The 21,403-nt window shown below is 40.6% G+C and overlaps 1 protein-coding gene across 17 annotated transcripts in view; it reads left to right on the plus strand.

Moving 5' to 3' along the window:
- Positions 1-21,403, plus strand: part of EIF4G3 (eukaryotic translation initiation factor 4 gamma 3) — a 362,305-nt gene that overhangs the window by 181,593 nt on the left and 159,309 nt on the right. For 11 of the 17 annotated variants that reach the window (XM_055137462.1, XM_055137456.1, XM_055137457.1 and 8 more), the window contains 5 exons: positions 3,507-3,527; positions 4,443-4,622; positions 5,484-5,598; positions 16,280-16,377; positions 19,917-20,039. In XM_055137462.1, the coding sequence (XP_054993437.1) occupies positions 3,507-3,527; positions 4,443-4,622; positions 5,484-5,598; positions 16,280-16,377; positions 19,917-20,039 (537 nt within the window). The remainder of the gene's footprint in view (positions 1-3,506; positions 3,528-4,442; positions 4,623-5,483; positions 5,599-16,279; positions 16,378-19,916; positions 20,040-21,403) is intronic. The other 6 variants (XM_055137458.1, XM_055137467.1, XM_055137468.1 and 3 more) reach the window with 1 other exon arrangement.

Below are 21,403 nucleotides of genomic sequence, written 5' to 3' on the forward strand. Positions count from 1 at the left end.
TTGGGGGTAATACCCAACTGTGTTCAGGGTACTTCCTGGCTCTTTGCTCAGGTTGTGCTCAGGGGACCATATGCAGTGCCAGCCCAGGTTGGCTGCAAGCAAGGCAAGCACCTTTCCTGCTGTATTATCTCTCTGGCTTGTAGTCTGTCTTTTAAAAATCTTAGTACAGAGCCCAGAGATATAATACAGTGTGGGTAAGGCACTTGTTTTGCAAGCGGCCAATCTAGGTTTGATCTCCAACACAGCCTGTGATCCCAAGAGCACTTCCAAGAATGATCCCTGAGTACAGAGTCAGGAGTAACCTTTTGAGCACACTGTGTATGTCTCAAGAAAAAAAACAAAAAAAGGGAAAAAAGTAATGCAGTGAAGTTGAGGTGTTTTACTAAGTACCAAGGAACATACAGACAAATTTCAGTTATCTTCAGAAGACTAGATAGAAAGAATTTTATGTGTGTTTAGAATGATGAACATGAATTTTATTGACTAAATGATGGGGAGCCATTTTTTTCCCCCTTAAGGAATGTGCCACCCATATCCCTTTACCTTTTGTAGATTTCTTCAGGCAGTACTTGTTTGAAAATAGAGGGGTATTCAATTTCATAACCGGTTAGAGTGTGTAACAGTTATAAATATGCCCTAAGAATCTGTCTTAAATTACTGATGGGAGACCTCCAGCTAATGACTTGATCTCCCTATATTTAATAGTATCTGCTTTTAGAGGTTCATTATGAGAAGGGTAGTATAGGAGATACATATTGTTTTTGAGAGGTGCTTGGTCAGTGCTGTTTAGATCTTTATTACACTTAACATGCCTGTATGAATATATTTTTCTGCATAACATCAAATTGAAATCTTAGTTTGTAAAAACAATTTCCAAACAAATCCTGTTTTACTGACTCTACATGGCAATATAACTATCATTAGAAATACTTGTTTCTCTTTCAAAACTGTTGCAGAAAAATCTTATACCATTCAGAAACCTTTGAATGAAATGAAATTAGTTATTTTGGATAGGCTAATTAAAATCTCAGCATAGCATTTGGAAGTCTATCTTTTAAGAGAAATATTCGTGCATAGCTAGCTTAACATTGGGAGGAAACTTTCTAATGTAGAAAACTTTCTGGATCTATATTTCTGCTTGCAGACACAGTATTTTTTTTTTTGACTCACTGTGAGATAGAGTTACAAAGCTGATCATGGTTGGGTTTCAGTCATACATGTTCCAATACTGATCTCTCCACCCATATACATTTCCCACCACCAATGTCCCTAGTTTCCCTCCCTTTCCACCCCTCCCCTGCATCCTTTCTCTACTGCAGGCACTTTTTCTCCTCTCTCTCTCTCTCTCTCTCTCTCTCTCTCTCTTTCTCTCTCTGCCTCTCTCTCTCTTTCCCCCTCCCTCCCTCCCTCCCCCCTCTCTCTTTTTTCAACCCCCCCAAAATTCTGGTGTTAATTGAGATAACAAGAAGACATTACCTATATGTTTTTAGGGTGTTTTATTTTTTTTTTGCTCTGCTTGAGTAATAACCATCCCCAGACCACCCCAGTAATGCCATGTCTCTTTAGACAATAAGTACTTTGACGAAGTGTGATGATAATATGAGCATGTTCAATTATTTATTTTATTCCTTTGATTGTTTTGGGCCACATCCGACAGACCTCAGAGGTCACACCTGGCTGGGCTCAGGAATGCAGGTCAGTCAGCCGTGTGCAAGCCGTATGCAGCCCCACCCACTTTACTGCCACTCTGGACCCTCCTGTATCCCTTTGATACTTTTCTTGTCTTTTCGGCCCTCTGGAGTTGCCGGGAAATGATTTTGTAGAACTAATAGATTTGGTTTTTTGTTTTGGGGTCATACCCACAGTGTGCTACTCAGCTCAGTGCTTGGAGGTTGTTCCCAGTGGTGCTCATGGGGACCATGTAGTGCCAGGGATTAAACCTGGGGCTCCAGCATGAAGAACATATGACCAGCGATCTCCCTTGTCCAGGATTAAGCTTTTCATTCACTTTGTTACCACCTGCTAATGCTCAGTAAGTTGAGCAGATGACTGACTGTTCTGTGGTTTCTGATATACTAACTTAGTTAGGAAAGTGAAATTCATGAAATGTGTTTACAACTCATACATGGATTAAAAACATTCTACCTACTATGTAATGAACAGAAGTGAAGTCTAGTGTAGAAAGTTTACTGATCTGTATTCCTGCTGGCAGCAGACACAAGTTCTTATGTCTTTTGACCAAGACTATGTTAATTGAGATAGCGGGAAGACTATTGCTGCTATTGTCAATTAGCCCAGGTTTTGGTGTTGCCCAATTTGCCTTTTGTGCTTCCTTTTCATCTTCATCAATTTTCTGGAGCCTTCCCCTTCTGGTTCCACCATTGGTTCCATTCTCCTGCCATATACCTTAATGTTTATTGCTTTTCTGACTTGACTTCTTTGGGGATGTCTTTGATGTCTGAAAACTGAATAGGGATGTGCTTTGGGTACTGGGTCACAATTCTTCCAGTTCAGTACTAGATGAAAAGTTTCTTTTCTACCACCAGTGGGTAGCATGGTGATTAGGAATGGGATGGGGTAAGACCTAAATAGACCCCAAGTTCAAAGCTCAACTTTTCCTTTATTTGGACCAATAATAGTACTCATGTCTAAAACTGTGGGGCAACTAAGGGCAGGGGTGGGGGTTGTAGTTAAAACTACATTATTAGGCTGTTACTATATTTTTTCCTGTTTTAAAGCTGTAAATGACCTCTTTCTATGTCTGGTTAATTGAAAAGAGTAAGTGTGAGGGTATGGTGAGCCTGGAATATATTGAAGAGATGAGTTATTTCTTAGGACCTTGGCAATCATTAAAATAAAAATAACAAGTGGCATTTTTATTAATTTACTTCCTTTCAAAATGGAGGGTAGGTCATATAAAACCCAAGAAGCTAGTGTCAAATCTCACGATAGGCATCAGGGGGCTGGAGCCATAGTACAGCAGGGAGGGTGTTTGCCTTGCACATGGCCAGCCCGGGTTTGCACCCCAACACTGCATATGGCCACCAACCCCCACCAGGAGTAATCCCTGAACTCAGAGCCAGGAGTAAATCCCAAGCACAGATGAAACCTCCTGTCCTCCCCAGCCGCTGGGGTTTGGAAAAGGCACATAATCGACATCAGTGAGAGCCAAGAATAGGAATCAGTATGTTCTGTCAAACAGACATTTCCTCTGGAGAGACTTTCTAAATATGTGGCTACAATTAGGATATCTTTGCCACTAGATTTGTTAATTTTCAATTTAATATGATTTTATTCTTCAGTTCTACGTGTTCTTGAATTCTCCAGTGAAGAATTGCCATTCTGATTTTTCTAATCTTCCTTCTTCTCCTATTATTACAAATATCCAAATAGAAAGATATTTTTGTTGAGCCTGCATGCTGTTTTCTGTCCCTTCCTACTGATCTATAAGCTTTTCCATTGGCTTTCTTTCTATTTCCTGCTGCTTTCTTGCTTCATAATTGAAGGGAGGATTCAGACCCATCCAGGTAAAAAACTACTGGTTCTGCATGGCCTCTTTCATAACTCTATATTCTAATTATTGCAGTGAGATTATGTTTACCGATTGCTTATGTGCTATATTATGGTGGGGATTTGCTGATGTGTTGTTAAAAGGCATGTAAGAATCTGATGGTAGAACCATAAATAACTACAAATACTGGTTACTGTTTCAGAGATCTGAACTCTGTTCTTCCAGACCATGCTTAAGCCTGTCTAGATTCTACACTTTTATTGAAAAATCTTCAAAAAAAGCAAAACTAGATTCAATTTAGTAAAGGATTGCCTCCTTTTTTAAAACAAGAAAGATACTTTATATAATTTTATAATTATCATGTGACAAGCCCTACAGATAGTTTCAATTTAACTTGTCCCTAACAGATTGAGATGAAATTTCTTGATCCTTTAAATATTTTTAAGTGATGTTGAGTGATAGTTTTTTGGGGGACTATTTTCAATGTTTAATAAGTGGATAACTAGCCACTTGTTGATCAAAAGATTTACACGACAGAACAACTTCTAAAGAGATAGCAGTGGGGAAGCAGGGAAAACACTGAAAAAAATTGCACTTGTTCTTATTTATGTTAAATACTTAAAAATTAATAATTATGGCATGGAATTTTTAGTTCAAATTAGGTGAGACATCAGTTTCTATTTTTCCCATTTTTACTTGAATTTGAGATTTCATTTTCATTTTCAAATGTGTAAATGCAGTACTCAAAACTTGACCTACTATGTCTAGTTTGGAAGATTTAAATATGTGCCACTTTAAAGCATTTTGGACTCTTTTTTGTGTGTATGTTTTATTTCTAATTCAACTTTGATAAAGTTTTTATTAGTGGGGAAAGGGGAAAAATTGAGACATATTTCTTTTTGTTAAAAAAAAGTGTTTTTCTTTTCTCCAGTTTTTCCAGAGGCCTCAGATACAGCCTCCTAGAGCTACCATCCCAAACAGCAGTCCTTCCATTCGTCCTGGTGCACAGACACCCACCGCCGTGTATCAAGCCAATCAGCACATCATGATGGTGAACCATCTGCCCATGCCGTACCCAGTGCCCCAGGGCCCTCAGTACTGTATACCACAGGTAAAGTGTGCTCAGGTCCCTCTAGTCCAACAGTGCAGTGGGGATTGATGTGGTTTTGACCACAGGGAGCAGGAAGAGCAAATGATGAGTACATTGGTTTTTAGTGTTGTATGACATACAGTGTAGTCTTTTTCACATTATTCCTGTTACAAGGAGATACTCGAATACCTCTTCTCTTGAAAATTTTGTGAAAGAAGTTACTTTTTATTTCCCAGCCTTTTCCTTTCCTCATCTCTTCCACCTCATCCAACTTATTTAAAATAGGCTGTGTAGAGAGAGAGGAGGCAGACGGGGGGGTTGGAGGAGGCAGGAGGGAGATTGGGAGACATTGATGGAGGGAAATACACAGTGGGCAAAGGATGGGTGTTGGGACATCATATGACTGACCCGAAAATCATGAGCAACTTTGTGAGTGTGTATCTCACAGCGATTTAATAAAATAAAATCAGATAGGCTTGGGACACCAGTTGCGTGAACAGAGCCAGGTTCAGTCCCCAGCATCATATACAGTCCCCTGAACTCCATCAGGAGTGATTCCTCCTGAGCACAGAGCCAAGAGTAAGCTGAACTCTGCCGGGTGTGGTTCTCACCTATACCACCAACCCCCCCACAAAAAAGAAGCCTCTAGGGTCTGCCAAGTGTCTTTACTTGAGATGCACTGTTTTATTCATCCTCATTGCATCTTAATGGGAAGCAAGCATTTTAAAAGTGTATAACCAATAAAAAATTTTTTAAATAATTTAAAAAGTTAAGTTCATAATCAGGTGGTTTCACTTCTTTTAAATCATTCTCAAAGAAATTTATTTCTCCTTCTAAGTTATCTTTTATTGTTGAGAAATAACTATAATTTATCTCCTCTAGTACCGGCACAGTGGGCCGCCTTATGTCGGTCCCCCACAACAGTATCCAGTTCAGCCACCGGGGCCAGGTCCTTTTTATCCTGGTCCAGGACCTGGAGACTTCCCCAGTGCTTATGGTAAGTATGAAAAATGGAACAAGTATAAAATTGAGTGTTGATATTATATAGAATTATTGAATCAAAGAATCATAATGTGAAATCATTAAAATAAGTATTCTAAAATTTACAGATTTTCCTTTCCCATATTGCAAAGGGAATGCACTTATTTCTCCTAATACAGAATCATTTTGAATGGTGTCTTAGTGAATTCTGGTTATTTCAGATTATTTGAATAGTTTTTGGACTGATAAAATGTCACTGACATTTAAAGTGTGTTTTAACCTCCCAGGATTATTATCCTAAATATTGCTGATGGAGGGGCAAGAGAGCTATTATAGAGGTTAAGGAGTGTAACTCTCATGCAGCCAACTCTGGTTTGATCCCAGGAACCCCATATTGTACCCCCAAGCCCCACCAGGTGTGGCCCCACGTCCCTCCCAGATCCCAAATATTATAATTGCATGTATATTAGAATATTATAAATTAGTTTATTTGTAAGGAGATGTTTTACTGATTTATCTGGTTTAGGTCTGTTTTTATTACATAGACCATGTTCGTTCAGTTTTTCAAACAAAACTTAAAACAAGAATTGATTTGCAATTTTTTTTGTTTTGTTTCAATTTTACTGAATTACTGTGAGATAGTTACAAGCTTTTATGTTTGAGTTACAATCACACAATGATCAAACACCCATCCCTCCACCTGTGCACATTCCCCACCACCAGTATCCTCGGTATACCCTCCCCTTCCCCACCCTTCCCCTGCCTCCATGACAGACCGTATTCCCCATACTCTCTTCGGTCCATTATCTACTTTCGGTACACATCTCCCATCCCGACTGATTCCCCCAGCCATCATTTTCTTAGTGATCTCTTCTCTATTCCATCTGCCTTCTCCCCTCCACTCATGAAGCAGGCTTCCAGCTATGGGGCAATCCCCCTGGCCCTTGTATCTACTATCCTTGGGTGTCAGCCTCATGTAATGTTATTCTATACTCCACAAATGAGTGCAGTCTTTTTTTTTTTTTTGCTTTTTGGGTCACACCTGGCGATGCACAGAGGTTACCCCCAAGCCCCACCAGGTGTGGCCCCACGTCCTTGTAACTATCTCACAGTAATTCAGTAAAATTCCTGGCTCTACACTCAGGAATTACTCCTGGCGGTGCTCAGGGGACCATATGGGATGCTGGGGATCGAACCCGGGTTGGCCGCGTGCAAGGCAAACGCCCTACCCGTTGTGCTATCGCTCCAGCCCCGAGTGCAGTCTTTTTATGTCTGTTCCTCTCTTTCTGACTCATTTCACTTAGCATGATACTCCCCATGTCTATCCATTTATAAGCAAATTTCATGACTTCATCTCTCCTAACAGCTGCATAGTATTCCATTGTGTAGATGTACCAAAGTTTCTTTAGCCAGTCATCTGTTTCAGGGCACTCGGGTTGTTTCCAGATTTTTGCAATTGTGAACAGTGCTGCAATGAACATATAGGTACAGATGTCATTTCTCCTGTGCTTTTTTGCATCCTTGGGATGTATTCCCAGAAGTGGTATTGTGGGATCATACGGAATCTCAATTTCTAGTTTTTGAAGGACTGTTCATACTGTTTTCCAAAAAGGCTGGACCAGTCGGCATTTCCACCAACAGTGAAAGAGCGTCCCTTTTTCCCCACATCCATACCAGCACTGGTTTGATTTGCATTTCTTAGACACTATTGATGTCTGCTTCATCATGAGATAATATTTCTTCTCCAGAAAATTCTTTGACATGTCAAATAGCCTTCATGCAGTTTATGAAATAGATTTAAAAAGTACTTAAATTTAAAGTAGTGTTTTAATCTATGTTACATAGTTTTTTGGTAGAGTAAAACAAGATTTGAAAAATGATCTGAAACTAATTTCTTATTTTGAAAATATTATTTGAAAAATAGTTTACTGTTGGAGAAATAGCACAAGGTTTAAGACGGTTGTGCTGTTCTGACCCCAGTTCAAATCCCCAGAATCATATATTGCCCCCTGAACATTGCCCAGTGTTGCTTTTGAGCAGAGCCAAGAATAGCTCTACACATGGCCTGACCAAAAATATAAACATGTAAAAAATAGATATAACATATCTATATCTATTTATAATATATATGTGCATATATTATACATACATTATATATGATATATAATGTATATATAATATATATTTATAAAAATATATGTGTATATATAAATACATGCACACACACACACGGCCAGGGTGATAGAATGTGTCACATGTGTAAGGCCCTGGGTTTGATCCCAGTTACCACAAAAATCAAAAAGCCCAAATATAACAAATAAGTTTGAGTACTCAATCTTTCTTTTCCCTGCTTCCTAAGAAGGGCTTATTTATTACACATCATTCCATTATTTAATTTTTAATTTTAATTTAGTTTAATTTTTATTCAAATATGTTCTGTAACTTACCTGTGCATCCATGTCACAAGATACACATGGACAGTTTTCCATTTTTTTGATTTATAGAATTTCAACTTAGTGTTCCATATTAGGAATGAGCCATAGTTTATTAATCTGTCTAATTTTGGTAAAAATTTCCACTGTTTTCATCATTTGGATAGATATTTTATTTTTTTATAAGGTAGTTCACAATATTTGATTACATTTAATATTCAAACACCAATTCTGTTACCATTATAACTTCCCACCACAATATTTGGGATGTTTCCATCCCAAACCCCAACCCCTGTCCCAAAGCAGAACCTAAATTATATATTTTGTATTGTTTGTTATGAAAAAATGCTGAAAATGCTACAAAACAGTATCCATAAAGGAAAGAATGTGAAGATTGTTCTATTTTGGCAGGGGCCATAAAGACCTATAAGACAGCACTAACATGTTAAAGATTGAGCCTTGTGAACTTCCATATACATATCTGTAAATATGTATCTGTGTACATGTAATACATATGTATTTCCCTATATGATTGGTTGCCTACTATTTGAACCCCCTCAAATGTGGTGTGGTATCTTGTAGAATGGGTAGGGTGTTGCGGTGCAGGTGTAGGTTCACTCGTGCCTGAGGCTTGGCCTGAGAGTGTGGGGAGAGGCTGTGGGCATGGCAGTGGTTGGGTTCTGGAGGTTTTCGGCTATCGTGGCTGGGCCCCTTGGGGCAGGGAGGGCTGTCACCTGCCCCCCTCTGGGTCGCCCCGAGTGAACCAGCCTGGTGTGGAGTCGGTGACATGGCTACGGTGAGTGTCATGTTACGCTCCCCTCTGGGAGAGAAGGGCATACCATATATGATCTGAATGGTGGCCGATCTGCATAGACATTTTAGTTTTGTTTTCCGACAGAAAACCCACTATTATTATTTGGAATTTTCCCCCAACAATCAGACCTGCCGAAAAGGCATCATTAGATAATCTGTTTTCTATTGCTGATAATGAAGAGCATATGATGTTGTACAGCCACGACAGCAGCTGCGTGGTTTTGGAATTCTGGTATTTTAGTAATTAAGTCCAGAGGTATTTCTGCCAGCAGCTGCTGCATTCCAAGATTGGCACACTCTCTGTGTGCCTCTGGGATCAGGGCCGTTCAGGAGCAGAGGAGCCATTCGTGGATGGATGGCCGCTCAGGGTCTTGTACAGGCGGGGAGGAGGGCTGGTTTTGCCCCCATTCCCCCCATCGTGAGATTTCCTGCGCGCCCTGTCACTGCAAGCTTCTACCTCTCTGTTCAATTGGCTCCAAAAGGTGGCGGTTGCCATGCTGCCACAAAGGGGAAGAGGCTGAGGGACAAAAACCCTTCCCCGCCTGGAGTGGCATGGGGCCATAGCTTAGTTCACAGTCCAGGAGCATTTCTGCCAGCAGCCACTGCATTCCCAGATTGGTTTGTGTGCCTATGGGATCATGACCGTTCAGGGGCGGAGGAGCTGTCTTCTGTACATCAGGAAAGGTCGGGCGGCTGTGCGGTTTGGAGAAATAGTCCTGGTCCCCACATACTGGCGCCATGTTTGTAGAAGCTCATGGTTGCCGGGATTCCATCTGGGAGAAGGTAGGGAGAGTGCACCTGCTCCATCTGGGACACCCCGGTGTTATTGGCTTGGTTTGGGGTCCGGAGCGTTCTCCCATGTTGTGGTGGATATTTTAGTTTTAAAGTATGCCACTGGGTGTTTTTCTTGTTTCAAGACCCCTTTCCCATCCCCCGGTCCCAGCCCCACTGTGCTTGGGACTTGCCCCTGGCTCTGCACTCAGGTGATCACTCTTAGTAGTCCTGGGGACTGTATGTGGTGCTAAGGATTGAGACCATGTCAATGTAAGCTGTTACCTCCTGCACTCTCGCTTCCTCTCTGCGTGCCAATAGTTAATTTGAAGTTCTAATTCAGTAGTTCTAATTAGTTGTTAGTGTAGCTATTTTGATCTAACTGACCACTATATTACCTTGGAGCAAATGGTCCTGGTCTAGAAACCATAGACATTGCCATTCTTATTTTATTTATTTATTTTAGTTTGGGGGTCACACCTGGTGGTGGTCAGGGCTTACTCGTAGTTCTGCACTCGGAAATTTCTTCTCATGGTCCTTGGAGAACCATTTGGGTGCCGGGGATCGAATCCAGGTAGATCTTGTGCAAGGCCCTACCCACTGTACTATTACTCCAGCCCTTATTTTATCTTTTTAGCATTGTCTCTTATTTTTCCACTTAGAGTTTTTCATTTCCTCTGATCTCAATGCCTCCACATTCCTCTAACATCTCTCTTGTCCTAACTTTCAGTTCTGGTTTAAACTGGCGGGGGGCAAGGCAGGGAGCTAGTACAGGTGTGCTAGTGTAGAGCATGTCCCTGATCCAGTTGGATCCTTGGAATCACAAGAATCACGATCCCTTTTGTCTGCCCAACATTGCTGGGCGTTAGCTCGATGGACCCTAAGAACTACTTGGGTTGGCCATGTGGTCCTTGTCACCACCGGCCATAGCAGCACCACGTCTTTGGGTCTTAACACCAAACTGTTAGCCCAGATGGCTGAGTATCATGGAAATGACTCCCAAAGTCTCCCACTAAAATGAATAGATGTGGACGAGGGGCCGGAGAGATAGTACAGCAGGTAGGATGTTCCCTTGCTTACAGCTGACCCATGTTCGATCCCTGGCATCCCATAAGGTCCCCTGAACACCTCTTGTTGTGGCCCCAAAATAAAAACAAATGAAAAGAAGTAGGTGATGAGTAGGGGATCCTAGTTCTGTGTACTTGTGCTAGAATGTTCTCCTCTTAAGTCATAGGGACTTCCTGTTGATGAATTGGCTAACGAATGAATTTTTTACATGGTCCTTCTGTCCATGGTGCTAGAATTGGTTAGTTGAATAGTCTTTTCCCCAGAATTCACAGTTTTTCTTCTAGCTCTGCAGTTTATTTTGGCATACAAACACTCCTGTGCTTGATTTAAATCTTGATTCTCAAAGAATTTATTTTGATTTGTGTGGCAGTTTGACAATCGGGATCATGGGATTCTGCTTATAAAGTATAATACTTTTTAAAAATTAATTAAAATTTTTTATTAATTGGCCATGAGATACAGTAATGTCAGGGTCCTGGCCATTAGACCCTGGCAAACTGGAGTATGATCCCCCAGCCACCGGACTTACTCCCTATAGGAGAGGGAGTGGGAAGGGAAGAAGCCTCTGCCCTGCCCCCCTGCGCACCGCGGCCACCCTACCGCCGCCATCGAGAAAGAACCACGCAGAGAGGGGAGAGTTGGAGGTCAACACAACTCTCATTTTATTGAGCCCACATACCAATATTTAAAGGAGAAATTTTAGGGAGGAGTGGATGGGATGGGCACCTGGTTATCAGCTCTGAAGAAAACATTTTGCTAGGCCCTTTACAGATGTTAATTGATGATTTATGTTCCCTCCTCCCAAGGCCGGGTATGCTTAGCTCAGACAAGCGGTGACTTTCAAGTTTTATCCCACTATCTCCTCGACCAGGGAGCCCTTCTGGGTGGAGTGCTGGCACAGGGCCTTGGGGCCCTGTTTGAAGAGAGCCTGTTTCTATCTCTAAGGGCAGGGGATTTGGCCAGGGTCTCAGACTGGCTGCTGAGACCCCAACACAGTAACAAAAATTTCATGTTTGAACTTCGATTATACGGTCATCAAACACCCGTCCCTGGGATTGGAGTGATAACACAGCGGGTAGGGCATTTGCCTTGCACATGGCTGACCCAGGTTCGATTCCCAGCATCCCATATGGTCCCCTGAGCACTGCAGGGAGTGGTTCCTGAGTGCAGAGCCAGGAGTAACTCCTGTGCATCGCCAGGTGTGAATCCCCCCCCAAAAAAAACACCCATCCCTTCACCAGTGCACGTTTTGTACCACCAAAATCCCCAGTATTTCCCCCCCCCCCCCCGCCCCATTCCACACTTCTCCTTCCTGTGTGGCAGACAATTTGGCAAATAATCTTTCTCTACTTTGTTACCTTCGATATTTCAAGATGACTCCTACCACCCTTCATACCTGTCGAAAATGCAATGATAGTGTGTTTTGTATTGATTGTTATGTTGTACGGCTCTAAGAGCGGCCGTGCACTCAAGGAATTCTAAGATTTTAATAATTAGGGTCTGAAGAAATCGATTCTGCAAGTTGCTCAGGTCCGAGATTCATTTGTGTGTCTCTTGATCGTGGCCATGTTGGAGCTTAAGTAGACGGTGGGCAGATGTGGAGTCTTCTCAGAGTCCCATGGGGGGGGCGGGGAGGAGGGCCCACTCCTCCCCTGACCTGAGGGACTTGGGATTTGCCGTCACCACGACTTGTACCTGGTGCTTCTCGCTGGCTTCTAGAAAATGGTGACCGCTGGCACTCTTAAAGGGCAGACAAGGGACAACACTGGTCTTGTCTAGAGCAGCCCAGTGGAGAGGGCCTGTTGCAGAGTGCCAGGCCATCTCAGCCACAAGTTGCTCGGTCCGAGATTTGTTTGTGTGTTTCTGGATTGTGGCCCGTGGGAGCTTAAGTAGACAGTGGGCGGATGTGACGTCATCTCGGCATCCCATGGGGCTGGGGGAAAGAGTATAATACTTTTTTAAAAATACACTTTTTTGGTGGGGGTGGCTAAGATTGGGTTACACCCAGTGATGCTCAGGGCTTACTTTTGGCCCTGTGTTGGGGCATCATTTCTCATCTCTGCACAGCAAGTGCTTATCCCCTGTACTATCTCTCTGTCCCCTATAAAATATAATGCTTGTAATTTCTACTGTGCTGGGAAAGAATAGTTTAGTATTTACTTGAGGTGTAACTTTTTAGATTTTTTAAAATTCTGATTAATGTTTCTTACATTTTTTACTTATATCTTAAAAATACCTAGACAAGGGAGATTAAAAAAATTTTTTTAAGGTCAAGTCTAAAGGAGCATTGACCCAAGATGAAAAAGTTTTGAAGAAATGGGTTATGGCTAGTGATGTGGTAATGTTGAAATAGAATGAAAGAAAAGGTTAAGAACTAGGAGTGGTACAAGATATCATTTTCCCTTCAGCTGTTTGTTTTTCTCACTACCATATATTTCATCTATCATCTTCCAATTTCTTATGTTTCTTGGGGGCTTGAGTAATTCAGTTTATAAATGCTGAAGGAGTCATTATTCCTCATAGTAAGTAGAGGTGGCAAAGAATTTGTCAACCCAAACTGAATCTGACTATGTTTTATACGTGAGAGGTTATACTGTTTGGTGATATGAGTTGTACATAGACAATATTGTTGCTCTAAGCATATTATGAGAGACATTGATGTTTACGTGCTGGCCTACATATTTACTGTATCTCTTTTTTCTATTAAAAAATTAAGAACCGGGGCTGGAGTGATAGCACAGCGGGTAGGCCGTTTGCCTTGCATGAGACCGACCCGGGTTTGATTCCCAGCATCCCATATGGTACCCTGAGCACTGCCAGGAGTAACCCCTGTGCATCGCCAGGTGTGAACCAAAAAGCAAAAATAAATAAATAAATAAATAAATAAATAAATAAATAAAAATTAAAAATTAAAGACCTAGGCAGGAGATGTGGCTTATTTATAGTGTTCTTGCCTTAGATGTGTATGAGGCCCTGAGTTCAGTTTCTGGCACTGCCCTGTGGGTCCTCCTCACTCCTCCTATGTCAGTTCAGTGTTTTGAACAAATTTGGGAAGATGCTGTTTAAGGTATTTTGTGGAGTGTATATGTTAAGATGAATTCCCTGCCATTCAAGATGCCTTATTTTTTTTTGCCATACCTGGCTTCACTCAGGGATCACTCCTGGCAGTGCTCAGGGAACTAGATGTGGTGCTGGGCATTGAGTCCGGGTCAGGGCGTGAGCAGCTACCTGCCGTACTGTTGCTCCACAGTAACAATGTTTATGTTTAATTCAGTGTTTATGCTTAACATTTTGCCAGTAAGGAAAAAAATTAAATAGTAGCTAGAAAACTGCTTCCTAGTTCTTTCAATACTATGGGTTTGGTAAGTAAAGTAAATATGACAAAATAAAGGAATAAATACACAGCTATTATTACATATTTATTTTTGTCAATGAGACTTTTAAAGTAAATGGGTATCTCTTATTGTTTTGAGGACTACTCCGGGCTGTCTTGTCTGGTAATCTTCTGGGAACCCTGGGATGCTGGTTATAGAACCCAGGGCCTTGTATGTGGAAGGCAAGCCCTCTACCATATGAGCCTTTTTCCTGTTTCAAAGAAATTTGGTATTTACTGTCGGGACCATTTATATAGAAAGGCTGTTTTAACAAGAATTGGACTGAAATAATTTTAAAATAGAAATGTTCCTTTCCAAAAAGGTCAAATTGACAAGCCTCTCAACATGGGTGTATTTCACACTGTTAGGTAAATTTTGTCATAAATTGTTGATACCTGTTGAACAGACTAGGTTTGAGGAACCGCAGGTCCAGAACAGGAGTTAGCCTTTGTTTTCTCTTGTATTGAACCAGATTTTAGGTATCTTCTGATTAGAAGGCCAGAGTCTCAGTTATAGTTATTGAACCCTGCTATTATAGTAATAAAGTAGCCATAGATCGCAAATAAATTACTATGTGAAAAACTTTTCTTTTTTGGGTGGGAGTGCATATCTGTCAGTGCTTTGTGTTACTCTCTGTGTGGTGCTCAGGGAACCATGCAATGCCAGGTATTGAGCCTCGGGCTCTCACTTGTATAGATAGCATCCAGTTCAGTCTTTCGCAATAAAGCTATTTACATTTTTTAATGACAATTTACTAAAGTGCTTCTTCTGCTTTGCTGGGTCCACAGTTGATTTACTCTTTTATTAGTTGTGTATTAATATCAAAATAGATATTTATTCCCTAACTCTAAACTTGTCTTTTCCTGTTTTTTTTTCTATTTGAAGATCGAATATGAATCTCAAACTTCATATATCCCAAAGAGAATTTATTTTTGCGTTAAACTTTAATTCCCTCCTGCTGTTTTTCTATTAATTAAAAAAGTACTCCAGATAGTACTATCCGAAGAGTTTTTCTTTGATCTTCTTATTCTTAAAGTCACATCTAGTCCACCAACAGATCTATAGCTTCTACCTTCAAAATATCCAATAACTGATCCTGTCTCACCACTGCTACTTTAAGCTGTGTGGTTTAATAATTATGGTAAAGTTTTGAGAGGCAAAAATAGAAAAAAAAGATTTAATGAGACTATAAAGGCTTGTGAATGAATATATTTTCATATAGACGATATATACATACAAAGTTATGAATAGTAACAATGTGGGGTTAAAGAGTCTGGAAAATGTATTAAGAAACCTGGGATGGAACCTGAATTCTTAGTATCTGGATTCTTAGTATCTGAACTTTGTTTAGAATCCTTACTCTCAGCCTTTTTCTACTCTAGTAGAAAATTAGTCAGGTCTTTATATTGACTTGCATGGTAATGTTCTTCCATAAGGAGAATTAGTTTTTTCAAACAGATTTTTATTGAGTCACTATGAATTATGTAGTTAGAAGGTTACTCATGATTGAGTATCAGGCGCACAGTGTTCTAATTACCCATCTCTTCACCAGTGTCCCCAGTTTCCCTGGAGGCAGACATTTTATTCCTTTGCTTTTTGCCTTTTCCTCTCTGCTTTAGGCACTGCAGTTTACAACGATGTTACTGAGAGGGCATCATGCATATCATTTTACCTCCTTTCAGCACTCAGTTCCTGTCCTGAGTGACCACTTCCCTCTTTTCATTGTCGTTGTGACCCCTTCCCTCACTCTCCACCCCCACCTCCCCAGTGGCAAGTTTCTTTCTTTTACTACCTTTCTGCCCCCTCCTGCCCAACCTTCCAAGATAAAATCAAATATATTCTCATGTGAACACTGCGCACAAAATTTACTCTCATCGACCCTTGCTTGAGAAGATTTGTTGCAGGTACTGGAGCCCAGAATAGATGTATTTAAAGGTGTATTATAGCATGGTTTGTGCTTTTGGAAGGTAACTCAAGTTTTAGTCTGCAGCAATTAGGTATATAGTTGTCTTCATAGTGGATGCTGCTGAAAACACAGGAGTTTATTCATGTTTGGAAATTGTATCAGACTATATCACTTGTAGGAGAAGAGCTAGTACGTAGAGCTGAATAAGAAAATGCTTGTTTTTGACTGGTTATTACTTTTTTTTTAAGTAGTTAAAGTCATAGTGGCATAGTAGTCATAAAATGGTTGACAAAATAACTGATTACTCTCTTTCTTTCTTTTTTAATTTTTCAGGAACACCTTTTTACCCAAGTCAGCCAGTGTACCAGTCAGCACCTATCCTAGTGCCTACACAGCAGCAGCCCCCTCCAGCCAAGAGAGAAAAAAAAACAGTAAGAATTCTTTGTTATTGTTTCAATTTCAATATCAATTTATTTTTCATTCTTTTGTTTTCAGGAAGTAGGAGAAAAAATGGTAAGAGAAAGGGGGATGAGAAGAGAGAGAAAAGACAAAGGAAAAGAAGATAAAATTATGCATCGTTATCTGGGATGTGGGTGACTTGAATAGAGTACTCCAGTTTTTCTCTTAAAATTCAGTATCCTGGGCTGGAGTGATAATGCAGCGGGTGGGCACTTGCCTTACATATGGCCGACCCAGTTTTGATCCCTGGCACCACATACAGTCCCTCAAGCACCACCAGGAGGGACCCCTTAGAGCAAAGCCACAGTAAGCCCTGAGTACTGCTGGGTGTGGCCCAAAAACCAAAAATGGGGAAAAAAAATTGAATGTCTCTTTACTCATTAAATAAGCTGTAGTTATTATTTATTCATCTCAGTTCACAAATGACTGTTCTCTTTTTTTTTTTTTTTTTTTTTTTTTTTTTTTGCTTTTTGGGTCACACCCGGCGATGCACAGGGGTTACTCCTGGCTCTGCACTCAGGAATTACCCCCGGCGGTGCTCAGGGGACCATATGGGATGCTGTGATTCGAACCTGGGTCGGCTGCGTGGAAGGCAAACGCCCTACCCGCTGTGCTATTCCTCCAGCCCCGTGACTGTTCTCTTTGTTCCTTCATGCTAGCCACATTGCTTGACTTGGAGGATTTGTATGGGTATTTAGCACAGCGGGTAGGGCGTTTGCCCTGCACTCGGCCAACCTGGATTCAGTTTCTCCGTCCCTCTCGGAGAGCCCGGCAAGCTATCAAGAGTATCCCACCCACACGGCAGAGTCTAGCGAGCTACCTGTAGTATATTTGATATGCCCAAAACAGTAACAAGAAGTCTCACAATGGAGACGTTACTGGTGCCCGCTGGAGCAAATGAACAATGGGATGACAGTGCTTTTTAAGTGGAAGTTGCAAGTACCATTTGCTTAGCTTCAGTTTAAATATTCATTGAGCTGGGTTTGCTGAGTGACAGCCAGTGCTCCAATTTTCAAACTAGGAGACGTGTTTAGTTTCTAAGGCCTCTCTGAGTGGAAGAAGCCTGAACCTCCTTTGCTAATCAGAATTACATACAGAGAAGAACTGATGGGGGAAAAGATAGACCAAGGAAAAGGAGCAAAACATAATTCTATAAAAAATACAACAAGGAAAAGGAGCAATAATAAAACTATCCCTGTGAAATATATTTATTTTAATCTAAATTTAGAAAATTATTTTGTTTTTAATAACTTACGCAAGGGCTTTGTCTTTGTCTAGTAAGGCAGGTCCAAGAGAATTAGAATGTAATGGTATAGTATTCACATTGCAGAATATTTTGTAGAAAAGCACCTTCCAGTCTTTTATTCATTGGAACAAGCAAATTTGGGATTTGGGTGATAAGAGGTTCCTTCATATACACAGATAAGCTAGTCAATGGGAGTGACATTGTAGCAATATTCTTTTTGTTTTGTTTTGGGAGCCACATCTGGTAATGTTTACTCCTGCTTCTGCATTCAGGGATCACTCCTGGCAGTGCCCAGGGAGCCATATAGGATGCCAGGTATTGAACCCGAGTTAGCCATGTTCAAGGCAAGTGCCCTACCCACTGTACTATTGCTCCAGTTCCTATAGCAATATTCTTGAGTTACTTTAATTTAAAATAAAAATCAGTCTGGTTCAAAACTTTGATTCTTTATTATTAGGAATAGATGTCTTTTACACAAATCATAATAAACAGGACATGCCAAATAATGTCCTGTTTATTATGGTATATTATGGTTGAGAAATAATGGTATATTATGGTTGAGTTTAGAAAGAATACTCTTAGAATGCAGAAAAATGAATAAATAAGATAATAAACATGGATGACAGTAATAGGTTTCCATATCTTAAAAAAAACCTGATATTGGGGCTGGAGTGATAGCACAGTGGGTAGAGCGGTTGCCTTGCATGCAGCCAACCCAGGTTTGAATCCCAGCGTCCCATATGGTCCCCTGAGCACCGCCAGGAGTAATTTCTGAGTGCAGAGCCAGGAGTAACCCCTGTGCATCGTCGGGTGTGACCCAAAAAGCAAAAATAGTAATAATAATAATAATAATAATAAAATTAAAATATTAAAAAACCTGATATTAAAAATCTTGCTGGGAAAAAGAAAGGTTTTCTCAAAAATACTGTGAGGAAATCTAGTTTTATTAGTACATTTATGTTCTACATCTTGTATTTTTTTTTAAAAAAGGAGCTTTTTTTTGTAATTAGTGAATCACCGTGAGGGTACAGTTACAGATTTACATACTTGCTTGTGTTTCAGTCATACAGTGCTTGAGAACCCATCCCTCCACCAGTGCCCATTCTTCACCGATGATCCCAGTATCCCTTCCACCCCCAAATCCCATCCCCCCATTCCACCCCGCCTCTGTGGCAGGACATTCCCTTTTGTTCTCTCTCTCCTTTTGGGTGTTGTGGTTTGCAATAGAGGTATTGAATAGCTATCGTGTTCAATCTATAGTCTACTTTCAGCACACATCTCCCATCCTGAGTGGGTCCTCCAACCACACTTTACTTGGTGTTCCCTTCTCTATCTGAGCTGCGTTTTCCCCCAGCGTGTGAGGCCGGCTTCCAAGCCATGAAGCAAACCTCCTGGTCTTTATTTCTGCTATTCTTGGGACAAACAAACTTTTTCAGTATACCTTGATAGCCATTCCATTTTAGACAGTCATTTCATTTTAGAGTGCCTAGACTTTAACTTCAATGAACATCCTTATATACACTTAAATATAAGATTATCTGCAGCATAAACTCCTATTCCTAAAGGACAAGATACCTGTTTGTTTTTTCAATGCTGTTTGCCATTTAGGACCTTTACACTTGTATTCTCCAAAGAAACTTGCCTATATTAAAACCATTTTATAAATCATGTCAAGTCATTGTCACTGTCACTGTCACTGTCATCCCATTGCTCATCGATTTGTTCGAGCAGGCACCAGTAATGTCTCTCATTGTGAGACTGATTGTTACTATTTTTGGCATAGCCAATATGCCACGGGTAGCTTGCCAGGCTCCGCCGTGCAGGTGCGATACTCTTGGTAGCTTGCCAGGCTCTCCGAGAGGGGCGGAGGAATCAAACACGGGTCGACCTCGTGAAAGGCGAACACCCTACCACTGTGCTATCGCTCCAGCCCTAACATGTCAAGTAGTATAAGTAAAATTAATGATTTTGACAGTGTTTTAAAGAGAAAACTTTGAGTTTGGGGTGAGTGAAGAGAAAGCTTGATATGTTTAACTTAGAAATTTAACCAACTGGTTCTCATTTTATTTTGTTATTCTTATTTGGTGTCAGAACTAATAACCTTAAATTTCATTGAATAACTCTGTATGGTTCCTTGATTGAATTAAAGTCGAGTGGTGTTTATCAACTTTGATATTTAACGGGTTTCCCAGTTTGCACATTTAATAAATTATACCTATGAAGTTACTACATGTTTATCCATAAATATACTGTTTTACCTTATAGATAAGAATTCGGGATCCGAACCAGGGAGGTAAAGACATAACAGAGGAGATTATGTCTGGCGGTGGCAGTAGAAACCCTACCCCCCCCATAGGGAGACCCGCATCGACACCTACTCCACCGCAGGTAAGATAGAGAGAGCCGTGCTTGACAGTGGAGTTTTTGTTCACTAACTTCTACAGAACTCTTCTATTTTCTATAGCCACTTTCTGTAATTTCCATTTTCACCAGTTGTCTCACAGCCTCGAATATCTAAATGATATTTAAATTGACGTGTTGTTTCTCTTTAGCTATTGTTGTCATTTCCAAATTTTTATTGATTATATATTTAGTCTTCATATTCACATAAAGAACATTAGCAACTGCAATTTTTAAAGGGATATATTACATGACACCCAGGGCTTCATTCCTTTAGAAACCTGTTTTATATTTTTATATGAGTCATTAGGATTAAATGCTGTACACTGGTTGAGAATTTTGAGATTTTTTTTTTTTACTAAGTGGTATTTCTTGATATTGATTGCTTATATTACTAAAAGCCAATTTAGATGTGTTACAGGTGTACCCCTTACTGCATAAGTGAGCTTCCTGAGTGGAGAGTGTTGTTTTCAAAGACTTATTTATAAATCCTGTCAGTTAAACAGCTTTTTATTCCTAATGCAGTGTGCTTATTAGAGTTTTCTGGGAGTTCAGTTTCTTATGGTTAGCAATCAAGACTTCTTATTAGCGTTTTCTGGGAATTCAGTTTCTTATGGTTAGCAATCAAGACTTCTGAAAAGAGCTGAATTTGGTAAAGTATTATGGAGAATGGTATTGCCCAAATTTGGTAGGACTTTTATTTCATTCTGGGTCACTTCAAATTTGATAAGCCATTCCAATGAGACAAATAGTGTCCAGCATTTAAAACAGATAAACCCCAAGTTATTAATGGGTGCAGTTTTCTTTCCCATCTAGTGTGTAGATGAGAGATAACTCAGAGCCCAGTTAATAAACAAGTTCTATGGATGGTCAAATAAATGCAAGGCCTTTCAGAACAATCTTTTAGGTAGGTTAACAAATGCTTTTAAACTGTGAGATCACAGGGACTGGAGACATCAGCGAGGGAGTAGAGCACTTCCCCTTCTATGCACAGGGACCTGAGTTGTATCCTCAGCACCACACAGTCGCCCCAGACGAGGAGTCCCTCAGATACCAGCAGGTCATCCTGTGATCCCCAGTGCTGTATTTTCAGGCCCAAGTATCAGTAAGAGTTGGGCCCTAGACCTCCTGACCGAGCACTGCTCGGGAGGACTCCCCACCCCACCCCACCCCATCCACAGAGAGATCACAAATAGGTAGCAGAGTTTAGAACAGATACATAAATTTGGAGGAAACCTATACTTGTGTCTTTTTTATAATGATATGTTTTGTTTGGAAATAATAGTAGCCTCTGACATCTCAATTTCCCATCATCTATCTAAATATCCAGTAATGTGTGGTCATGTAAATAT

Source organism: Sorex araneus, chromosome 5 (assembly GCF_027595985.1).
Source record: "Sorex araneus isolate mSorAra2 chromosome 5, mSorAra2.pri, whole genome shotgun sequence".
NCBI classification, from domain to species: Eukaryota; Metazoa; Chordata; class Mammalia; order Eulipotyphla; family Soricidae; genus Sorex; species Sorex araneus.